We start from the raw sequence: 24,549 nt of genomic DNA, 5'->3' as shown, positions 1-24,549 counted from the left end.
TTTCATTTACAATACTTCAAAGTTAAATTTTACAAAGTATAAGAACATTCTGTCATTTTTTTTCTATACCCCTGAACTACCTTACACATGTTACAGTGCAAAATTTAGAGTTAATTCATTTTATCAAGTAATACCGACAATCGTATTTTTCAATGCAACTGCAAATCTCATTATTGCGACTTCCTGAATCATGTTTTAACTGAAAAATAAAATATCAAGATTGTTGGGGCTTTAAAAATACTTATCCCCAAATTGTTAACTATATCGTTATTTCACTATCCGATAATTATTTGTTAAAGCATAGACAATTGGTTCAAAATGGGCAATTCTTTCAACTGTTTAAGTGAAATTGTAGTTTTCTATTGTTTGATGACAGGGTTCGGCCTTTGCTATCCCATTGGAGAACTATCGATAAATATTTATCAAAGAATAGTCATCCCTTGCCACAAAGAACTACACAGACAGTGGGTTGAAAAGTGGGTATCCCAACGCATATTTTATAGAAATTGACTTTGTTCAATGTTTGGAAGATTTTTTTTGACAGAATGCATGATAACATGATGTTTTGCCAGAATTCAGATACTATCGTAATGCATTAACGATTAATAGCTATTTCGACATATTTTTCAAAAGTGATGATTTTCTAAATAAATGTTAAATATTTCAGAGTAGTATCTTACTTCATATTTGTTTAAATCTGTTTATTTACTTTTGTATTTAATAATTTTTCCCTTATAATTTTATTAACTTTGTATATAATGCATTCAGGTATCGCAGATCAATTTTTTTCGTTCATAATGTGTTAATTTACTTTTTTGATTGAGTTAAGCCTTCCAATTGATATTTTATCATGTGTTTTTTCTATGTTGTGATTTTATTCTATTGCTTCAGAAAAGGGAGAAGGTTTGGTACCATTAAAACGTTAAATCCCGCTACAAATGTTTGCACATGTCCCAAGTCAGAAATATGATGTACAGTAGTTGTCGTTTGTTTATGTATTTTATACGTGTTTCTCGTTTCACGTTTTTTTTTCTATAGATAAGATCGTTGGTTTTCCCGTTTGAATGGTTTTACACTAGTTACTTTTGGGGCTTTTTATAGCTTATTGTTCGGTGTGAACCAAGGCTCCGTGTTAAAGGCCTACCTTGACCTATAATGGTTTACTTTTACAAGTTGTTATTTTGATGGAGCGTTGTCTCATTGGCACTCATACCCCATCGTCCTATATCTAATTAATACGAAAAATATAACAGGGACTTTAAACATAGCAATTTGTTAAAAAATATTGGTTAAAATTTGAATAACCAAAAGGCAATGTGAGATATCAAGTTTTAGATAGAAGTTGTTTTGTCGGTATTCCAGGAGAAAAGCAATTTTACTCGAGAATTTTACATTTGTTAGGTTTTAATAGGATTGCAAATGCTAGTTACAAAACCGTAAATTTGAATTGTACTATGGGCATTAAAATGAGAAATTTTTTAATGGGACATAACGTAATATTCTTTCAACGTTAAATTCAAGTAATTTACATAGAAAACAATTATAAAACAATTCTGATTCAAATTGCAATTGTAAAGTACACTCTTATGCTATCAAATAGTAAAATGATGACCTACCTAGACATGTGTAGCTTAACAGTAGAAAAAATAGCAATACATGATACTCCAATGAATATCAATCCAAGTAACAGTTTCCCTGTTAAACACTTTACCTACAATAAACAGAAGAAAATACAAGAAAATAAATAAAGGCAACAGTAGTATACCGCTGTTCAAAACTCGTAAATCTATGGACAAAAAACAAAATCGGGGTAGCAAACTAAAACTGAGGAAAACGTATTAAATATAAGTGGAGATCAACGATACAACATTAAAATGTAACACACACAGAAACAGACTAAGCATTAGACAAAATCCGATGAAAATAACAAATACAAAATTAAAAAAAAAAAATACATGAATTTGGGATAGAAAAGTAAGGTGATACGTCTTATTGTAATATGAATTCACACTCAAATATAAGAGAAAATGAACGACACAACGGAAACACAACGTTAAAATGTAACACACACAGAAACGAACTATAATATAACAATGGCCATATTCCTGACTTGGTACAGGACATTTTTAAAGAAAAAAATGGTGGGTTGAACCTGGTTTTGTGGCATACCGAACCTCGCACTTTAATGGCAATGTTAAATATAACATTAAAATGACAACATAATATTACAGGACTACAATACAAATAAATAGGAGAACATATTAGACAAAGACACACATGGATAATAGCTAACAAAAGGCATCAGGTTTACAGTCCAATACGCCATAAACGCGCCTCGTCCACACAAGACTCACCAGTGAAGCCCAGATATAAAAGTTCGAAAGTAAAAAAAAGTACAAAGATGTGCAGCACTGAGTATCAAAAGTTGAAAAAGGTTGTGCCAAATACTGCTAAGATTGCCGCTTGGGATAAGAACATCCTTATTATTCAGAACAATCATAGATACCAGGACTAAATTTTGTTTATACGCCAGACGCGCGTTTCTGCTACAAAAGTCTCATCAGTGACGCTCGAATCCAAAAAAGAAAGAGATATACTAAAATCAGTCGTAACGCTTTTTCATGTACCATTTCAAACAGCAATGCAAAATCAAACCTAAGCACATTTATCTACCGGTAAAACATAAGACAGATAGTTATCCATAGACATATAGGGAGATTTTATGTTATTGTCAATGGTGTTATGTTTATTTAGTATGTACATTTTGATAATTTTGGCTTGAAATAGCAATAGCTTTTTTTAAGTCAAGAAGACAAGATACGTATGGTTTTGGAAGACAGGCACATGTGTATATCGTACCTCTGTTTTCAATTTGTCCTTGTTCTTTAACTGGTTTTCAGTGACGATGTCATTCCGTATCTTATTTTTCAATCGTTCTACAATAATAAAATAACCAATTGATTGCGGGGAAATACAACAATTCTAAATATAACAAAGATTCACACAGCACGAATAACTGGAATATCGTTGGATTTTTATAAGACGGCATTAATATAATATAGGAACTTTCATAGGATAACCTATCATGCATCATGCACCTCGATGATAGGTCTTGGAATAAAGGATACAAAAGATACATTTAAGTCTGCCTCATACATTCATAGGTTGACCTACAATTAAGAAATTGACAATGCAGGTCGGTTGAAACAAAACTTAACGACGAAACAGATGATTTCAGCCTCCGAATTGTTAACTTTTTATTTCTATGTAGCAACATTCTAGAAGCGTTGGCGAACGGAGTATATATTTCCCAATTAATATTATATTCCTAGGATGGTATCCAATTTTTTTTCCCTGATATAGGGTTTTTGCTCACAAGGAAGTTATTAAACCAAAAGTTCCAAATAGTAAAGTTGAAACCATCTCTTCTTTAATTTGACGGACGCCATTAAGAGTCGATTGACCGTAATGGCATTACCGTTTCACAGACTGTGTCGGATATGTTACTTATGTCGTTACTACAATCCCCTCCATTTTCCCTAATGTGACCTACTAAATTAGACGATTTACCGAGTTTTTAATAACATGAGCAACACGACGAGTGCCACGTGTGGAGCAGGATATGCACACCCGTAGCTCTTGATATTACCCTAAGTTTTAGTTGGTATCGTGTTGCTTAGTCTTTAGTTTTCTATGTTGTGTCTTGTGTACTATTTTTGTCCATAACTTTGACAGGTTATTTTCGATCTATGAGATAACTGTCCCTATTGTATTTGACGTCCCTCTTATACATTTCAGACATCATTTATGTTTTGCATAAATAGGTAAATTAAAAACAGTTTTGTTACAGAAATGATAATTTACTTTTAGAAAATAGACATGATAATCAGATGAATTGTTCCAGGCGTACATTTGGAGGGATGCAGTTTTTTGTATTAAGTTTAACACTATCTGTTGTCAAAATCGGCATTTCAACAGTGTGGCATAAACTATTAGCTGTAAAACCATTTATCATCAACTTTAACATTATTATCAAGCATGTGTCTACTATTTATCCTCGTCAAAGGAAACATTACTGAATCGTTAACCTAGTTTTCTCTAATTATATGAAATGTTATACATGTTATACCTTTCCGAACCCATTGCATATATAAAAACATTAATCACGTTGTTATTACCAATGATCTCAGTAAATGATTGAATTAATTTCATGGTAAAAATCTTTATCAATTCACTGGATGAATCAAACTATGCTAGCAGGTGTTTATGAAATTGACAACTTTTTGGAATGTAGAATGCACTTAAAGGAGATTTAATTTGAAACAAAAAGAAAATATGTTTTATTCATCATAAGAGAAACAAATTCTTACATATTTATTAGCAGTTACTAGTTGTGTTATCGGATCTATCTACTGGTATCAATTAACAAATAATTTTTCCTTTGTATACTGCTGCATTTCTACCAAATGTTTTTCCATTATCAATGTATTTTTTATTGACAATGCTACTTCAACACTTGTATTAATGGTCATAACTGTTACAATATTCAATACAATTACTCGATTTGACAAAGTCCTTGTGATTGAATAAAGTAACAATGCTTTTCAATGAAAAATAGTTTTAGAATTTCTTTTGTTTTAAATACAAATTGTGTTTTAGCCATTTTTTGAGGAATAACGTAAGGCAACTCTGGTTAATGTTATAGTTATTTAATCATTAGTGGTAAACACTTAAACATGCCTATCATAAAAAGTTGGATAAGTCTCAATACTATTTGCTAAATAGACATTTTAAATAAATATGAAAAAAAGTGTAGCGGGCAGGGGCTTGAAATGTTTGACTCAAATGTTTTACTCATACTTTATGAGTATTATATAAATTGCAAAGTTAGTATGACAAGATATGATCTGGTCAGTACAATAAAGGCATTTGCTAAAAATTACATAAATAAGTTTTTACACTTTATTCATTACAAGAATTATGTATTTTCATTTATATTCAAGATAAACAACAAAAATTTAAATAATAATATACTTAAATTATAGACTTTTAGATGATATGACAAGAATCTATTCAGTATAATACATATAAAAGTTTATCTCTACACTCAAGATATACTGATTAACCTATCTTTACACTCAAGAAATACTTATTATAATTTTAATGATTATGGGTAACTTTGTCCATGCAATTCTATCAAAAATAATTAGTAATAACTGATACCTCATCAGTTACATAAAAAAATGTTTATTATTATTAGTTTTATTCAGAACCTTTCCTTCTGGGAGCTTTGATGACCTTCTTTCACATCTTCATCGTCCACTAGATTTACATTACATAAGAAATATTCTCTTTTCACTGCCAGTGAATTTTCTAAAACGTTTGAGAGATTATGCATTTGACAAAGGAGGCACCAATACATTTTCTGCAATACACAGACTAGTCAGTATTATTTGTGATGTAGCTCTTTTCCGTCTTTTCAAACCAGTAAGATTGGAACCTTTACATGAGGAAAAGAGGAAATTCCTTCCTATTGATTTTGCCAATAGAGGAATTGATGCAATCAATATCTGCAACGTTCTACATCACAAGGAGGTAACATCTAAAATTCCTATTTATTTTCAAAATCAGTCTGTTCCTATTGTATCTTAAAGTTACACCAAAACCCTTTGCACCTAAAATATTTAACTATAACTAAGCATTGCAGGACCTTTACCTAGAACAATACCTAAAAAAACCTCCGACATGTGACTGTTATCACTCGCCTTATAATTACAGCCCCTCTGCTCATGTTATAACTGGGGATCTAAACATAATTCAACCATGTCAACATGAAAATCTCCGAAAGGTGATATCTCATGATCCTAAGTTTAGAGAACCCCAACACATCAATTAGAACCATAATTTCAAAATAATTATGAATTCCATTGAGGACTACGCCAGAGCATTGGCTAAGCGAGAAGAAGTTGAACTGGACACTTTGTCAGAATGGGTTAAAACTATCAGGTTTCTGATACAACGTCGCATTCACAAGTTGAAAAACTGTGAACGATCGACCAAAGTCCGTTTTCAGAGACAAAGAGGCCATGAAATGTCTATCATCTCTTCATGATAAGTATGTTGTTGTTCCTGCGGACAAAGCTTCAAATAATATTGTCTTTGTATGTAAATCGTATTACTAAGAATGTCTTGTAAAAGAATTGGTATAAAGGAGCACTCAGGTAATCCCACATTCAAAGACATATCATTTGACAAGGATGATATTTTAGCAAATCATAAGTCCTTCATGGCTTCAATAAACATTACATTGAACACCGAATCGGAGGACTTACCTTGTTTGTATTGGATACCAAAGCTTCATAAAATTCCGTACAAACAACGGTATATTGCTGGCTCATCTTCATGTTCCACTAAAGAATTGTCCATTAGATTGACTAAAATTCTGTCCGCAGTGAAAGAGGGTCTTCAGAAATACTGTGAAACTGTTTACTCGAGTAGTGGTATTAACATTATGTGGATTCTTAAAAATTCTATAGAATTTCTAGACAATTTTAAATCTCGGTCTTTTTCTGAAAATAAGTTGGCTCAATATCTTTTTACATAGGCGGTAATGGTAACGTTTTTTCCTGTAGCTCAGTCCATATCGTAAACTTGGATATGTATGATAGCTCGTTTCGAAGCTGTGACATTTTCACATATGTGGTTAAATTTTCGGGGTACGAAGTGAGATTACTTTTTCCGTAAATTAGCAAACCCCGAACATCCTTTTGTGATGCGGCTCCTTGTGGTAAAATATCCCCTTTTTAACACAATAAGTTCTTTGAAAATTTAATACTTTGAACATATTCAATAGCTCCATAGTTTTTACACATTTATTCTATGTTCCTCTACTTTCCTAATCACCACAAATAATTAAGTTCAGTCATTTGTTAAAAATAGAAACATGTCCAATATCACTACACAGAGATTTTTTCTTTACACGTGACTTTTAAGTTCCTCATTTCGAGGCGCATTAGGGATGTTGTCCCAGTTCTATCAAAACTTTTGATTTTTCAACCCTTTATACCACCATTCCCCATATGAAATTGAAAAATCGCCTAAAAGAAATAATCCACAATGCCTTTCAACATAAAAATGGTAGCATACTCTATAAATTTATTACTTTGGGATTTCATAAGGCTTATTTCGTTAATAGTGACAAAAAAAAGATAAAACATGCTACACAGAAGAACAAATGATCAGTATGCTGGAGTTTCTTATCGACACCATAATTGTTGAGTTTGGAGGTAGACTTTTCCGACTAATTGTCGTTATTCCTATGGGAACTAACTGTGCGCCTCTTCTTGCTGACCTCTTCTTATTTTCATATGAATCGGAGTTCCTCCCAAAACATGTCAAAAACAAGAGGATCAAAGAAGCCAGATTATATAATTTCACTTTCAGATATATTGATGATGTTCTTTCCATAAACAATCAAAACTTTTCAGATTGGGTTCCATTAATATATCCCCCAGAACTAGAAATTAAAGAAACAACAGACACGGCTTCCGTCGCCTCATTTTTAGACTTATATCTCGAATTTGACTTACACAGTCATCTCAACACCAGAATCTATGACAAACGAGACGATTTTAACTTTGAAATAAAAATGTCCCACACCTTAGTAGCAATATACCAACTTCTTCTGAATATGGGATATATATTTCCCAACTTATTCGATATTCAAGAGCTTGCAGCTCCTACTCAGACTTTGTAAAACGTCATCAGTATCTGAGTAGAAAGTTGATGAACCAGGGATATGTCAAAGAACGTCTCGTTCTTTTTTTTTTAAAGTTCATCGGAAGGTACCAAGACCTTGTTGATAAATATTTCGTATCAACGTCACAAATAATACATAATGGTCTTTATGTATAGATTCTTCGTACTGATGTTGTTTATCATCTTAACAACGTGTTTTTAGTGTTCTTTCATTTTTCTTTGTTTTATTATTTATATTACTTTTACTGTTGGATTGTTTTATGTGATATCCGTTTAATGTTGCTCGGTACTTAAACATCCCGTCAATGTGTTTGTATTGTCTTTCATATTTTGGTAGTGTGTTTTGTATATGCGACTTTTTGTATTTCTTTGGATTTATAACATGACTCTGTACTTTAAAAGATCCCATTAGTATGATATTGTTCTATTTCATGTCACTATGAAATATTTCTATTATGAGTTACAAAATACGTTGAACCACAAACGTCAAAATTATTCAATCGCGTAGTGGAATTAACTATTTGTGGATTCTAATAAATTCTATATAACCTTTGGACTATTTTAAATCTCGGTCTATTTCTGAAATTTATTCGTACATACTTTTGATTTTTTTAACCCTGTATGCTAACATTGCCTATGTAAAATTTTAAAATTGTTTGTATGTACATGGAACGATAAATATATGTGACGTATAAAATTTTATGACGTCAGGCACTCAAATCAATGAATGTGTTTGTAGATAGAAGTTTTAGTGTTCTGTTAAATTGTTCCTTTTACAATTGTAACACGATGATGACTGCACTACCCATATTTTGACTATTTTATTTATTGTGTCTGTTTAGTTAACGCATCATTGTAAATATAACGGAATTTGATGAGACTGTTATCAAAGTGAGAGGGTTAGCGCTATAAAACCAGGTTTAATCTACCATTTTCTATATTTGAAAATGCCTGTACCAAGTCAGGAATATGACAGTTCTTGTCCATTCGTTTTTTATGCGTTTTGTTATTTTATTTTGCCATGTGAATATGGATTCCGAATTGATTTTCCTGTAAGTTCAGCATTTTTGTGATTTTACTTTTTCCTGAATAGCTAACAATGAAATACAGTTTATACCTTAAATAAACTGTTTTGTTTATTATAATTTCCAGACCTTTAGGAATAACATTAACGGTACCAATTTTCCTGCACCAGATGCGCATTTCGACAATACATGTCTCTTCAGTGATGCTCATGGCCAAATTATCCCTTAATTTCCAAATGTTTCCTATTTAATTCTATTATTTAGAAAAAGACAAACGTTAACAGTAAACATGAACTACAATGATCAATTTCAATAATCCTAACTTTAAAAGATAAACTAGAAATAAAGCTTTGCCAGCAATAATACGATAATTAATCCAAAATATATTCTAAAACAGTTGAAAGAAATTTCCTAAATTTTCCAAAAGAATTCAATACTTAGGCAAATGATAAAATTACAGGGGATGGCTCCAAAGAGTCCGCTAAAATGAAATATTCCTTTTTAAACTTTGAAAACGCTAAATTTACTATTTTCCTTTACAGTGAAACCTTTAAAAAATGAAATTTCTAAGAAAAATTAACCATTTTGACTAAAATTAATAACGAACAAAAAAAATTACTAACTGTGATAACAATAATTTTAAACAGAACTGACGAACGAGCGTCGACATTACGTCAATGTTGGATTGTTGGCAAAGTTGAAAAGTTGTTGGGTCGCGCGCTTGTTGTCCAACGAAAAATTTGAATTCTCAAATAAATTGCAAAAACCCTAATTATATACAATTTTAGTAACAGTCATATGATAAACAACTTTTGCATGGTACTGAACCATTTTCTATAGTAGCTAAAAATACACCAATAAAACATCAGGTGAGATGTTTAGCGCTATAAAACTAGGTTTAATCCACCAGTTTTTACATTTGAAAAAAAAATACCTGTACCAAGTCAGGAATATGACAGTTGTTGTCCATTCTTTTTTAATACGTTTTGTCATTTGATTTTTCAATGTGATTAGGGACTTTCCGATTAGATTTTCCTCTGAGTTCGGTATTTTTATGGTTTTACTTTTCATCGGAAGTTACAATACTTAAACATCTTTGCAGAAAAGTAATGTGTGTCACCGGCGGACCAAAATGAGAAATATCAAGGATAGTGAGCATTAACATCTTCAAAACATTGAAGACGTTGACTACAAATACTAAACGAAATTACAAGGAGTATGTGAAAACAGTTGCCACAACGTAAAAATAGTGTTTGTATTGAAAAATCGGCTCAAGTGACACATGGGTTCCACTTCGCATGTCAATACATTTCATTCATAAAATTCAAGCACAGGTGCGTGTTTTTACTACGATCACCTACAGTTGCTACTAAGGAATCTTCACAAAAAAGACATAGTTGTGGATAATACAGTGGATTATTACTTTGAACTGGTAAATTATAAACATGAACTACAAATTGTTTATCAAATATTCAAATGACAGTAATTCAATATTTCAAGATAAATCATAACATTGTAAATTGTTCTTACTATACTTATTTAAATATTAGTTAAAACTGATTTGCTTCAACATGTTCAATTATGCATATGTTTCAGACTACAAGCATTACAAGTAGTATAGTACAAGTTATCTACACGTATCTAACTCGACGTACGCACGTAACGGGACCGGTTATTTCTAACCAATTAATTTTGTTAAATGCGTTACTCAGGTTTTAATTAAGTATTCCTAAACTATGATACCCATTCGTAATAAATTTTATCAATATCAAATATTTCTTAGATGATGAAAAACGAAAGAAATCATGATTTTTATGTATCACGTGATTATTGAGTTTCCCGCCTAAACTTCACTGTCATAAGACCACGTATATACGCATCTTTACCTATCATACGATTCATTTGAATTGTCTTTAATGGTTTTGACCATGACTTTGTTTTTCCGGTATACTTTTGCAAAATTTAATGAACCTATTTGATATTTGTATTGCTTTGGTTTGTCGTTATCAGATTAATGTCTCTTCTTCTTTTCATTTTTTAATGTTTTATAGGAATGCGTCTCTGTTAAAGTTGATAATTGGGATGGCATCATACTTTATTAAGCATAATTTCAAACGCTCGCTTCTTCTGCAGTTAATCTCCTTAATTTACCATCTCCGATTTTTTTTTTCAATAGGGAAAACATACGTCAACGGGAAGTGTATATTTAAAAAATAAATAATACAGGTCTTGTACTTTTTAAAATTTAATAGTTGACATACACTTTTCTTTCAAATGAAAGTCAACGAACATTAAAAAATAAGTATTGTAATTGAAAATAATGTATGTAAAAACATGTGTACATCAATTCGTTATATAGATTGTAATTTGGAAGGTGTACTTGATTCGCAACTGATAACTAATAATCCGCATATAAACATTGACCACTGTGGATAGTAAACTATCAATTTATAGTACATAGTAATTGGCTAAAAAGTATCCTGTCCCCAAATATCTCTGATTAAACATGATTGAAAATGCCAATTTACATAGTTGTTACATTTTCAGTCTTTACGGGACTTTTCTTGTACTCTTACTTGTCCAAATAGAAGTAGATTTTAAAGCTATTACGTATATTGATTGATTTTGCAGAAATTTTTAGTTTCCATTTTTGTTTCGCTTTGGGGGTATATATATATATATAAAAAGTGACAACTATGCCACAGTTCCATGGACAGGATCTCCAGTGAAGGTGTTACACGACTGAACATGCGGCTTTAAGTGTTGGGCATGTATAAAAAGGAATATGCATTTATCATTATCAATTCAGCATCCTTAATATATATACTAGTATGTAATATTTGTCGCTGGATAAAAGACATACATAAGTATGATCATCCTCATAAGTACTATAGCTTGAGGCTAAATCTCCGTCGTAAGTACATGTATTATATATTTAGCTTGAGGCTTCTTCGTCGTAAGTATTATAACTTGAAGCTTAATTCTAATATGATATTTCAGCCAATTAATGAATATCAAAAGTTAAAGCCAAGAGAGATCATGCAAGTATGTTTAGCAAATGGTTAGAATTAAAACAGTAAGAAAGGGCTGACTCGTGAGACTGAAACGAAGCATAAAAACAGCAATTTCTAGTATTTCCAAATAAACTATGTATCGATCTGATAGTAACCAGAGCTGCAGAACACTATCTTAAAAACAACTACAACTTATAAATAAAGAATAATTATCAAGTTTATAATACCGATCAATTATTTCGTACTGTTACACCATTGACCTAGTATGGATGTGTCTGTCCCACGTCAGGAACCTGTAATTCAGTGCTTATCGTTTGTTGTTGTGTTTTCGTTAAAAATTTTTAACATTGATTTGGCTGTTAGTTTTCTGGTTTTAGGTGTTTTACATTTGTCATTTTGAGGCTTCTTATAGCTGACTTTGTTGTATGGGCTTTGCTCATTGTTGAAAGCCGTACAGTGGCCTATAGTTGTTAAAATTTCTGTGTCATTTGGACTCTTGTGAAGAGTTGACTCATTGGCAATCATATTACACCTTGGTTTTTGTACATATCACAAATTAAGTATATAAAATTCATTGACAGTCTAGAAAAGCAATATCTTTCGTCATGCCAAAAGCACAGTGTCTGTAGGACCATTAGTGGTCATAACTGTATAGCAGATCATATGTAGTTTCCATGTGTCCATTATATTACACGTGAGTGTCACATTTTTGTGTTTAGCGCGCTAATAAATCACGGAAAAAATCCAATTCAGTATGTAGTCTTAACTCTTAAATCTCATGCGAGATGCCTAATGTTCAGACATTGTTTTTTCAGAAGTATTTATCAAAGTCGAACGATAATCGTTTAAATTTTTTCTTGCAATACAATTTGGGATTATGGCCAGATCCAAGATATTTGAAAGATGTTGTAGTTGTCGATAATTGAATTCATACTGACAAGCGATGCGAAAAATAATGTGGACGATTATACGTTAAAAATTTGTATAGATATTATGGAAACATGAGATTTTCAGCGATTGAAAAGGTGGGGGTATGCCCTCTATCCTGTATCTCGAATGCATGTTAAGGTATACATGGACATAGTACATTTGTATAGGTAAAAACGAAAAAGTACTATTATTTGATGAATATATTAATGATATGAATTGCTGCCCACATCAAATTATCTTCAAGTAAATTATAAATAGTTGAGTACACCTTTTACATTCGGGTGTGTTGGAATCTTCTTTGAATGTTAAAACTTGTAAAAACAATTAAAAGGCAACCTTCTAGGTTCGGAATTCATTATTTTAATATTTTCATGCTAAATTTTGTCTTGGAAGTTTTTAAAATTCATAATTGGAGAAGAATTAAAATATGGGTCAAGTGATGACAAGAAATGATGGGTGTATTTGATTACAAGTTTCTAACTTACTTATTCTATTATAATATTTGTGTCAATAAAATCGTTCAAAGTTTAATGGCAAAATATTCAAAGATTAAAAAATTAGTTAGGGTTGAATTTACTTAAAATATATTCCAGCAAACAATGCGTGTTCAAAGAGCAAATAATACATGCAGTGTTTGCTCCCCTCCGTCATGCTTCAATGCAATAGGACGAAATACGTTGAGTTAGGTTGGTTATGTCGAGTAAAGTCATTTTATTGGAAATTTCTATTAGAATACATGTACACTAGTCTTTGTACTCTACAAAAATATTACAAAAATACTTACCTCAATGGCAAATTGAAAAAAAGATAACATATTAAAGCTAAACATCAACGGAACAAGTGCAAAATACCTATGACAGTGGCATTGTTTAAAAGACGCTTAGCTGATGAATCTAATATACCCATCTAACATACGGCTACATAACATTTTATTCGAATGCTTAGTATCTCCACTTCATGAATTTGCTGGACGCCAGTTGTATGGTGCAATTTCGTTAAATCAAGGTCAAAGGTGAAATATATTAACAGTAAAATAATAATAAAAAAAACACACCAAACAATGTGAAACAAACTGTCATGTTCCTAACTTAGTATAGCAATTTCTTCGTGTGGACAATGGTGATCTTAAACCAAATTGTATAGCTAGCTAAACTTCAGACTTCAATCTAAAAATCTATTTTATGGACATCAATGTGTTGACAAAACAAAGTGAAACTGACATAATTATATAGATAGTAATGTCACCAATTGTGTTCACATTCATTTTTTATAAATCATAAGTTTTAAAATCCCTTTTCTGGTTGTGTATGACATTTGTATTTAGAAATTTCTTTTGAAGCTGATAGAACCAAATATCATATTTCCTAATCAAATAGAAATTAAGGGTTAACACCACAATAATTCTAGAAAAAATACAACTATGAAAAAGTCTTAAAGCAAATCTTGTTTTATAGAATCAAATTTCCATATAAAAAAAGTTCAATTATCATGTGGGGATGTTTTTTTTATCTTTTTAAACAGCAAAGACTATATCATTGACCAGGAAACAACCCCCTAATGGACTTTTTGCAGTTCCATAAATACCACAATCTGCAGGTAATCAATCGATTGTTGTCAATTATAAGGAGAAAATCATTTACTATATTGGAAAAAAAGGGATAATTAAATAAGGGCAACAGTAGTATACCGCTGTTCAAAATTCGTAAACCGATGGACAAACAAAAAAAACCCCTAAAACTTAGGGAAACGTATTAAATATAAGAGGAGACAACGACACAACATTAAAATGTTACACACACAGAAACGGACTTAGCATTAGACAAAATCCGATGAGGATAACAAATATAACATCAAAACTAAATACATGATTTTTTGATAGAAAGGTACCGTGAACTTCTTACAGTACTGTTATATACTGGTATATACAGTAAACATATAATTTTTCACTGATGTAAATGAAAGACATCTCATGATGTAAGAACATTTATTCTCTATGATATAAGCAATACCCTTCCTACATCGCTTGGCAGTTTGAATGAAGTCCAAAGCTTTAAAATGCAGATATGAAGACTGAACATGAAAGAATGTTATCATGATGAAAATATTCAAATAGAGTTCAAAGTTGTGCTCGCGCATTTATATTATAAAAATTACAGCGCTATTTCTTTCCTTTATTTTGCGGTTACTACTGAGCATGTCGTAGATTGATACTCATATCCTTTGTTGTCCTATTGAATAGTAAGCCGGAAAAATTAAATTAGCCATCTCAGTCCTGCTTTCCCTCGTTTCTTTTACGTATCAATTTATTAGATTTCCCCCATAACAACATATCACAGAAGCGTGTCAAAGTAATGAGATCTTTGTACCTTAGGAAAACTAAACGCACAAACTATAGCATGCAAAGCATTGGATTTGTGGAAATTTTTTTTTAGTATTTGTATATTTTAATCTAACTGTCAGAAAATATAATTCCTTAAAATAATCAATTATTGCACCAAACTTAAGCCAACGACCACTACAGAACACATTAAGAATCTAGTTGTCAAATAATCATAATGTGTTCTTAAGTGATCGCTGAATTGGTCGCAAGATTTAGTCTGGTGCCGAAATTAATTGGCTTTGTAAATTGTCCTTTAAACTCTTAGGAATTTTTGGTCCTCAATGCTCTTAAACGTCGTACTTTATTTGGTCTTTTTAACATTTTATATACGAGCGTCAGTGATGAGACATTTTTATAGAATAAACGTGCGTCTGGCGTTAATACAAAATTTCAATCCTGGTATCTATAATGAGTTTATTTATATTAAAAGCACAAAATCACATTATGCAAAATACGTTCTGTTAAAAAAAAATAGGAATCAGTACGGTGTATATTGTTTTTAAACATTTAAATCACAACATATGTCTATCACTTGAAGCACAACACCAGTGACGTATGTAGCTGAATGCACTGACTAGTTTGTTTGTTGAATGCCCGATATATTGATATCAAGGAACAAAACATAAGAGTTCCAAATGGTGAAGTTGAAATCATCCCTTCGTAAATTTTACGGACGCCATCACGAGTTGATTGACCGTTATTGAATAACCGTTTCACAAATGATATCGGATATGTTCCTTACGTCGTTACTACAAGCACTCCCCTTCCCTTTCATGAATGTGACCTACCGAATGAGAATATTTACCGGATTAGTGCATGAGCTTATTGGCCACTATGACAAAAGTGTGTCAGAATTCAGATCTGATATTCTTCCTCAGTCATAAAACCTTCCATCATTACCGAACTGAACAAAAAAATAAAACGATGGGTGCCGTATACGGTGCAGGAAATGCCTACCCTTCCTAAGCACATGATTTCCATCCCGGCTTTTCGTGGCGTTCGTGTTGTTTCTTATTTATTATTTATAACTGTTGATGCAAATGTCCCTTGGTTTTGTGAGTCTTTGTTTACTCCATGTTTTGATTGTTATTGTCTTTTTATCACATAAGCAACACGACGGGTGCCACATGAGGAGCAAGATCTGCTTACCCTTCCGGAGCAACTGAGATCACCCCTAGTTTTTGGTGGGGTTCGTGTTGCTTATGCTTTAGTTTTTTGTTGTTGTGTCATGTGTACTTTTGTTTGTCTGTTTGTCTTTTTTCGTTGTCAGTTTATTTTCGATTGATGCGTTTGACTGTCCCTCTGGTATCTTTCGTCCCTCTTCTATACAAACATAACGTTTAATTGTTAACTATCACTAGTACATGCAGCCTTAAGCGCTCCTGTTTCACGTGGACTAAAATGTCCTTTGATGATCGGTAATCGATAAATTGAAGCTTATTTCACTTACATAACGGATTCTTTTCAACAGTTACCGTGACAATCACCGTAATACACCGTTTTTGTAATCAGTCACTTCAAATGTCTATATATTTTTGAAATGTGTAATTATTGATTTATTTTAAAAGACATTATTTAACATCGTATTACAAAATGTAGTATGTTTTGTACATATGCATGTTTTTGTTACCTAATCTTATATAATAATTATACAAATATATGTAAAATAAAACTGAAATTGTTTTCGCATTGTTTAAAAAGCCAATACTTCTGTTTTTTATTATTAAAATCTATGCACCACTGTTAACTATCAGGTATTGAAATGTCTCTGGATAAGTAAGTTTTATTTCTAATCAAATGTGAATAATAAAAGATTAGATATAAATATGTTTAAAAAGAAATGAGTTGAGATTGACCCAAAAATGTATAGAGTTTCAGCAATTAGATCACCCCCAGTTTTGAATGGGGCTAAATCTTTAGTTTTCAATGTTGTGTCTGTTGTACTACTATTTGTGTTCGTCTTTTTATTTTCTAGTTACAAAATGTATGGTGTTGTCAGTTTATTTTCGATTTATGAGTTTTACTGTCTCTGTGGTATTTTCGCTCCTCCTTTTGTACCATGTACATGTTATGATGTTTATCACAATTTCCAATATAAAAAATGTTATTAGAAGGTTTGGTATACAATAGATATGTCAAATGTTAAACCTGATAACTATTTTTTTCAAGGCTTTAAAATACCATATAGCGGGTTATTATTGTGGGTGTAACTTGTCTGTAACTTTCCGAATTTGGTTTAAACGATACACTAGCATAACCATTTGAATACATGTACATATTTTTTGTAGGTTTTTTTTGGTGGCAAATTTGTATTCCTATGTTCATGATACTAATGAAACCTTTAATTTTACTTTGAATAATTTTTATTTACAATAAGTGATTGTATTTAAATAAATTGGAGTTACAGAATCGGGAAAGGTGTTCACTTAAGAATTGAATGCTTCTTTTTGTAACTTCATTGGGATGTAAAAGCGTTGACCGGAGTACATTTTTTACAAAGCGAACAGTCAACGCTTTTACAACCGTATGAAGTTACAAAAAGAAGCATTTAATACTTTTAATTACATTTTAAGCTAAGATCATGAAAACACGATTTTTATAAAGTTTTTTAAAAATTTATCTGTGCACTTTATTTTGGGACCTCGTGTCAGCATGAGTCATCATGAGTGGTAAATTTTATTGTGTGATGCAATTTCTTGAGGAATAACGCGAGATTGCAGTGTAGCCAATCAGAATAACGTGTTTAAATGAAACATACATCTAATGTAATTATTAATGAATAAAAACTTGCAGAAACATACGATGTCTGACTTTCAAGCAAGTACTTAAAATACCGAAACTTGTAAACTAGTACTTTAGAAATTAATTTTTCGTCATTTTTCAATTTGATGAGCCAAAATGAAACTATTTTGTATAATATATTTTAATATCACAATGTTTTTTGTTGAAACTTGTAGTATTTTGTCTGATTTAACCATCCCAATATAAGGGGAAATTCTAACCTTTCGTGAACTTTTTTAAAACTTTATCATATTTATTTGAAATCTATATAAAAATAATAAATGTTATTTTATTGCAATTATATTGGTTTGTTCAATTGATAATTTGTTTCTAGAAATGCAGAATTTTGCTAACAGAAGTTTCTTATGTAATTTTATCTGTTTTTGTTTGAATACCAAATAAACCAAATCAATATTTAAATTTAGTTCTATATCTGTTTTCCAAATATCCAGGGGGTTAAGGTCTTCCCATTATTTTGATATATTGACAGATCCAGAATATATGTTCTATTGTTTCGACCCCTCCGCACCAAAAACTACATTTATTTTTATCTTCAATTTCTTTTCCAAAAAATGTTCATTCGTGCCTAAAATTCGATGTATTTTTCTGTATTAAAACCACATCAATTTTGATTTTTTTTTGTAATATATACAGGCAATAAATGACTATTTTTCTAATTGAAGTTTGTATTGAGTATAACGACAATTTTTTTCACATTTTTGTTTAGGATTTGACTTTTTACAATTAAAAATATTATACATGTATTTTGAACCTCTCTGGGATTAAAAAAAACCCATCTTTATCACTGAGGGCAAAACTGGGCCGTTTTCTCTCTATAAGTCATTTGGACATATTTTACATTCTTTTAAATACTTTTTTATTGGAGAAATTAGGCATTGATATGTGAGAAAATGAGTTTAATTACTGTTTACATGATTAAGTGATCAAAAGTTTCAACCTTCCTCTAACAAGTCATTAATCAGCAAAACCGCTTGTTTGTCCAATCTTTACGTATAACTGAATGGTTACCAATCTTTATTCTATCATTCTTCCATATAGGGCATGTGTTGATTTGAGAGTTATTTTGGTACATTTTGAAGATCTTACCAAGCATCAAATACTTTTTTCCAAAATGGATTATTTAGCTTTTTATAGGGGCCAAAATAATTCAAAATTTCTAAAAAAAATTGAACAGTTTCACTAGTTTTGAATTATTTCTGTTTATTCTCCGTATCCAGGTTAATTTAGACCTTGTATGTAGTCTTCAATATTTATCAAGTTCAGTCCTCTTGCACGGTGTGGTTTGGCTAAGGTGTCCCTATTTACTTTGTTTGGCTAAGGTGTCCCTATTCACTTTATTTGGTTAGTTGTCCCAGATTAAGGAAAATATTTTTTCATTTAATGCTTAAACTTTGTGCTATTTGGACTAGGTATGGACAGGAAAAGATGGTTCAATTTTGATATGTTTTTATAGAGTTTTATCACTGTTATTTTTTTCCAATTGCTGAGAGTATTAACTGCTAAGTCCACCTTTTTATGATATTTTCAATTTCTTTCATCCTGGGGTTATAGTTTAAATTTCCAATTTTAACAAACATCCACTGAAAATTTTTTCCAAAGAAGTGTAAATCTGGTGAACTTACTCCAAAGTTTAGAAAGTTTAGAAGGTGAAGACAACGCCTAATAGAAATAATATGTCAGTTCGAATGTAGACAGATTTAACAACCATAATTTGGTATCCTTCTATTCATTTTTATTTTTATATTTCTTACTCTTGCATTAGTCTTAATTATGTCTTTCCACTTTTCTGGTTTGTATTTGTAGCAGTCGGAAAGCAAGCCCTTAGAAACGACCGTTGTTGCTACTTTCTTAAGACAACAATGGGACTGATATTAAAACCCGCCATTCTGAAATTGCGCTAATTTCGTGGAAAAAATAATTTGGCGCCAATTTGGAATTTTTTCTTTTTTCTGTTTCTTACTTGCCATTAGGGTCAGAAACAAATTTCTTTCGATTTTTTAAGCATGGTTCTTATTATTAAAAGAGAATAATACTTAAACATGTTAAATTGACCGTCTTTTAACAATTACTTGACAAATTTGTATACATCATCTTAATCCTTGACAAAAAATAAAAGAATTTGGCCAGTTATTTTTTCCCAGAATCGTATCTATTTTTAGTAACAGCTTCATTTGCATAATTCTCCAAATTCATAATGAATTCAAGGAAAAATCCAACGTTTTTATGCCTTTTAAGAATAACCCAGCAGCATATTAAATGGGGTAGTTGAGTTTTTAGAGTAATGTAAGTTGGAACCCATCCATTTTACTATGTTATGGTCAATACAATTGAAAATTTAAACGATTTGGCACATTGCCAGGAGCACGGACACAAAGGCGGGATTTTTCATACATGAATTTACATGGTTTTTATTTGCTTCTAACTTGCAAGATCCATTCCAGATATGTTTGTAACCAAAAACGGTTTTAATTTTAGGGTATTTTTTATATTAAAACAAAATGTTAAGCTTGGCAAATGACTATTACATGTTACTTCATGCCTTGGAAGAATGGTGATTTAAGTCCTAAATTGACACATTTTGATTTTGATTTTAATTAAATTCTAAACACAATTAGTAATAAAATGGCTCATAAAATCATTTTAAAATGTATTTGTATAAAAAATGAAATAAAATGTTTTTGTACTGCAAGTGCAAAAATCAATAAATTGTCTGAAACCAGGGAGTACATCTTTTATGCTCTTCCATTGACTTATCTCCCTCGGGCAACATATCAGCTCCCAGTGATGGTTTGGCAGACAAATGTTTACAGTGAAGTTTGTGACTTGAATGATCTAGGAGGAGCATGTTGGCTATTCCATCCTTATACAACTACACAAGTACACACCCGTGATATCGCGGGTCCGTGACTGAATTAAAGTATATAACTATGCCTAAGCCTTATTTTAGTAATTAGTATTGTCATCTGATAAAGTCATGTCGATTATAAGATATAAAGTTTTCTCTGCTTTCTGTTTGAACCCGTCGACCTGGAACTTATCAATTATTGGTAATATTAATTATTTGGAAAACAAAAGGTCCTGGCTATCCAGGAATGGAGTATTTTTTAATCAACAGCATTGTCCTATATTAGTTATCTTAGAAAGTCTTGCTGATTGCTGAATAAAACTACAATAGGGAACAATTTGACAATGATTGAATTTAGTAGTGTCAGCCCTTTGATTATGATTCGTGTATATAGCAAAATCCTAAATACACCGTTTGGTGGTGCGCCTGTCAAATGCGGAACGTACAGATAAGGTAATAGCTAACAAGTGAATATACTATTGATATCGGTATCGAATTCGACCCGGAACTTGTTAATTATGGGCAATATTAATTATGTGGAAAACAAAAGGGTCTGGAGTGGTGTAATTTTGAATCTACACCATTGTCCTATATTAGTTATATATAGAGTTGAATTCTTTGATTTGTCGTTTTTACCCGATGACGGCTGACAAATTGGACCTCGTAATTTTAGTACTATAGATATAACAAAGTATTTAAGATATCTGAATGCACTAAAGACCAAATAGCATAACAACTGCCAAGAAATTTGACAATAATGAAAATAATTTACCAGACAATAATTTAGTGAATAAACATGATAAATATTGATTGGAAAAAATAAGTTAATGAACTGCAAAAGGTGTTCTTAGATTTCAACTAGCAAAACAAAAATATTCTAAATCATTCTTCGTAGAATAAAGTGAGCGAATGGAACAATCTTGAAGACATTGCTTATGCTTGCACTAAAATTGAGATTGAGAGTGTCAAAACTGTCTGGCTTTACAAGATCTTACAACAGTCTGGCACACCAAAAATAAATCAAAGACACTCTCTCTACCGTTGTATTAAAAGTAGCATTGGAAACTAGCATTGGTAAACAAATATATTCGTACAGATACAGACTACCATTCATCTCAGAAGTCTGAAAATACTGAAAACTATGGTGTAGAATTTACAGCCAGACTTTTTATTTTACATAAAAAGAGGAGTGGTTTTTTTTCCTATGGTTGTTATAACATCTTGTCTTATACATGTTAGAATATGTTTGAAGTACAGGGACTTTGATGGAATTCATTGACATTACAATACATTTTTATGGTCAAGCAACATGTCAACATCCTGTCCAACCCTCTTCCAGCAAAGCCAAAGCTGACCAAGGATTTTCACTATTTCATAACAGGTTGTATACAACCACAGGAGGAGTTACTCCAGTAGGAACAGGTACAAATCTTACAATAATTTTTTATTGTTCCTTATAGTAAATCTGAAATTAGGGAACCAACATTTGATACATCATATAGCTAGATTAAAAAAGGTGGGGATTGGAAGGGGTATGGGAATATTCTTTTACACCTAACCAGTTTCTAAGACATCTTATTTATTTCCAATGACAAATTGCATACAAATAATTTATATCCCTCATATACATTTTCTGTCTTTGGACCATTTGATTATAAAAAAAAGAGGGAGGGTCAAAATAGCTATGTCCTTGTCAGCTAAGGACAGAATTTTAATTTTCAAGCTATTAACCAGGGTACAATATATTTATTTTATGCTTATATAAATAAAACAAATTTATAATCATTATAATAATCAAAATTTCTTTCAATATTATAATAATATTCAATATAAAGCAGGTAGGGTTTTTTTCTCTTCCCCTAAGTTATATTTTCAGTTCTAACTGGAAGTTGTTTATCTCTTTAAATTTGTCCACTGAAAAAACTTTTATCTCGTGGAAAAGTCTCATAAAAATACATGTTTTAAATACAACATAATGTACATGTAACACTAGACAACTGTATCCAGAGAATAATCTTTTTTAATGAACTAATCATTCTTGTAGGCCATGGAGACTAAAAAAACAACAAAAGCATTGCAAAGTTTTGTAAACTTTTATTTTAGGACCCTACATTTGTACATTTAGATGTATGTAGATTACTTATAGTGCCCTTTTTAAAAGAAAAAAATATATATTTAAACTACTTGCACAGTGAAGCTACATGTACACAACCCTAAATTTCCTGTTTGATATATTTTATTTCATGAAAAACAAAATTGAAGAATTTTTTTTATAGTTTCACACTTCTTATTTTTTGTGAAAGTGACAATAGCCAGGTCAAACTAAATAATATATAGAAGAAGATATTGGTATGATAATATTAACTTATATATTAATTTAATTGTTTGTATACAATGTAATATATGGGAATCATAAAGTATATAATAACATTATTATGCATGTTATACATCAGTCTTATTGAACAGATCTATGTTAACTTTACTCTACTTATTTAATTTGTAGTACAATGTTGGGCGGCTTCAATTTCCATTCAACAGCTAACAATGACTAATGAACTGTTCATACATTCCTTTTCAAATATCAATGAATATAAAAGGGGGAGATTTTTATTGGTACTTTTGATGATATTTCACCTGTTTGATTAATTGATTGGTTGTTGGTTGCTAATGTCCAATGTCAAATGGTTCATGCATATTTAGGACTAGAACAAATTGAAATAAATACATTATTTGGGTTCTTTAAATTAATATGCTAAATCTAATAATGCATAAAGATGTATTAGATGTCAATTTTATTTCCTGTCAGTGGTATATATGAAATAAAAAAAAATGTAGTATGATTGCCAATGAGAACAAATGACATTGAAGTAAAGCTATAGGTCTTCATACGCCTTATGGCCTTCGACAATGAGCAAGACCCATATTGCATATATATGTATATTCACCCATAAAAGGCCCCAAAATAAGAAAATGAAAAAATATGAAAATTATCAGCCTGATTTATGTATGTATTTTTTGTGGTTTTCAGATCTAGGCTTGCTTCTAACCTTTCTGTCAACAACAACTGAACTTTCACAGCAGTCAACATCAGATTGAGAGACTGATAATACTTATGACAGAAACAACTTTAACCAACCAAACAAGCAACAGAAACTTTCCAACTTTAAAACATCAGTTAAATCTTCCATGGGATGATGTCTCAAAAAATTGCAGTTCATCATTTATGGAGATTTTAATGTTATGGTTTGTCTTTTACAAGAAAGTTAATGTACACTTGTTTTATAGTATAACCTTGCCATTCGAGTATAAGAAACCCATATTCAACTACATGTAAATTTAAATTTGAAAACTCATGTGACTTATTTTTTCCCAGGAGAGCCTCATAGGTACAGCAATTTTAACAGCTTTCCAATTTCATTCAAAATTCTTTATAAATTTCGCACTAGTTTATATAGACTAGGTTATTTGTTTTTCGTCTAGTTGTGGGATTTTTTATAGATGCATTTATGATTTTCATGTTTGTATTGATCACATTGCAGCACCATAGATATAGGTACCTGGCAAATGTTACCTTGTTAGCATACTAGGCTCAAAGGCTCATAAAACAATTTCTATCTCTTAGTGTCTGTAGAAATCATCTCTATATTGTAACTGTTTTCCATGGTTTAAAGTTTTCTCCTTTAAACCATTATTTTAATAACTTAAGAACAAGTGTCATACATATATATTATATATAAAATATCAACATGACAAGATCAAGTACCCAAAAATTTTCTGAATGATTGGACATAACAT

At 31.1% G+C, this 24,549-nt stretch overlaps 1 protein-coding gene across 1 annotated transcript in view; it reads right to left on the bottom strand.

Moving 5' to 3' along the window:
* Window positions 1–24,549, bottom strand: part of LOC139526028 (uncharacterized) — a 66,517-nt gene that overhangs the window by 31,096 nt on the left and 10,872 nt on the right. The window contains exons 3-4 of the mRNA XM_071321201.1: window positions 2,860–2,936; window positions 1,617–1,711 (exon numbers count right to left, since the gene is read on the bottom strand). Coding sequence (XP_071177302.1) covers window positions 1,617–1,711; window positions 2,860–2,936 — 172 coding nt within the window. The remainder of the gene's footprint in view (window positions 1–1,616; window positions 1,712–2,859; window positions 2,937–24,549) is intronic.

Source organism: Mytilus edulis, chromosome 6 (genome assembly GCF_963676685.1).
Source record: "Mytilus edulis chromosome 6, xbMytEdul2.2, whole genome shotgun sequence".
Classification (NCBI taxonomy): domain Eukaryota; kingdom Metazoa; phylum Mollusca; class Bivalvia; order Mytilida; family Mytilidae; genus Mytilus; species Mytilus edulis.
Note: the sequence above shows the minus strand (reverse complement) of the source record. Positions and strands in the feature narration are given on the sequence as shown.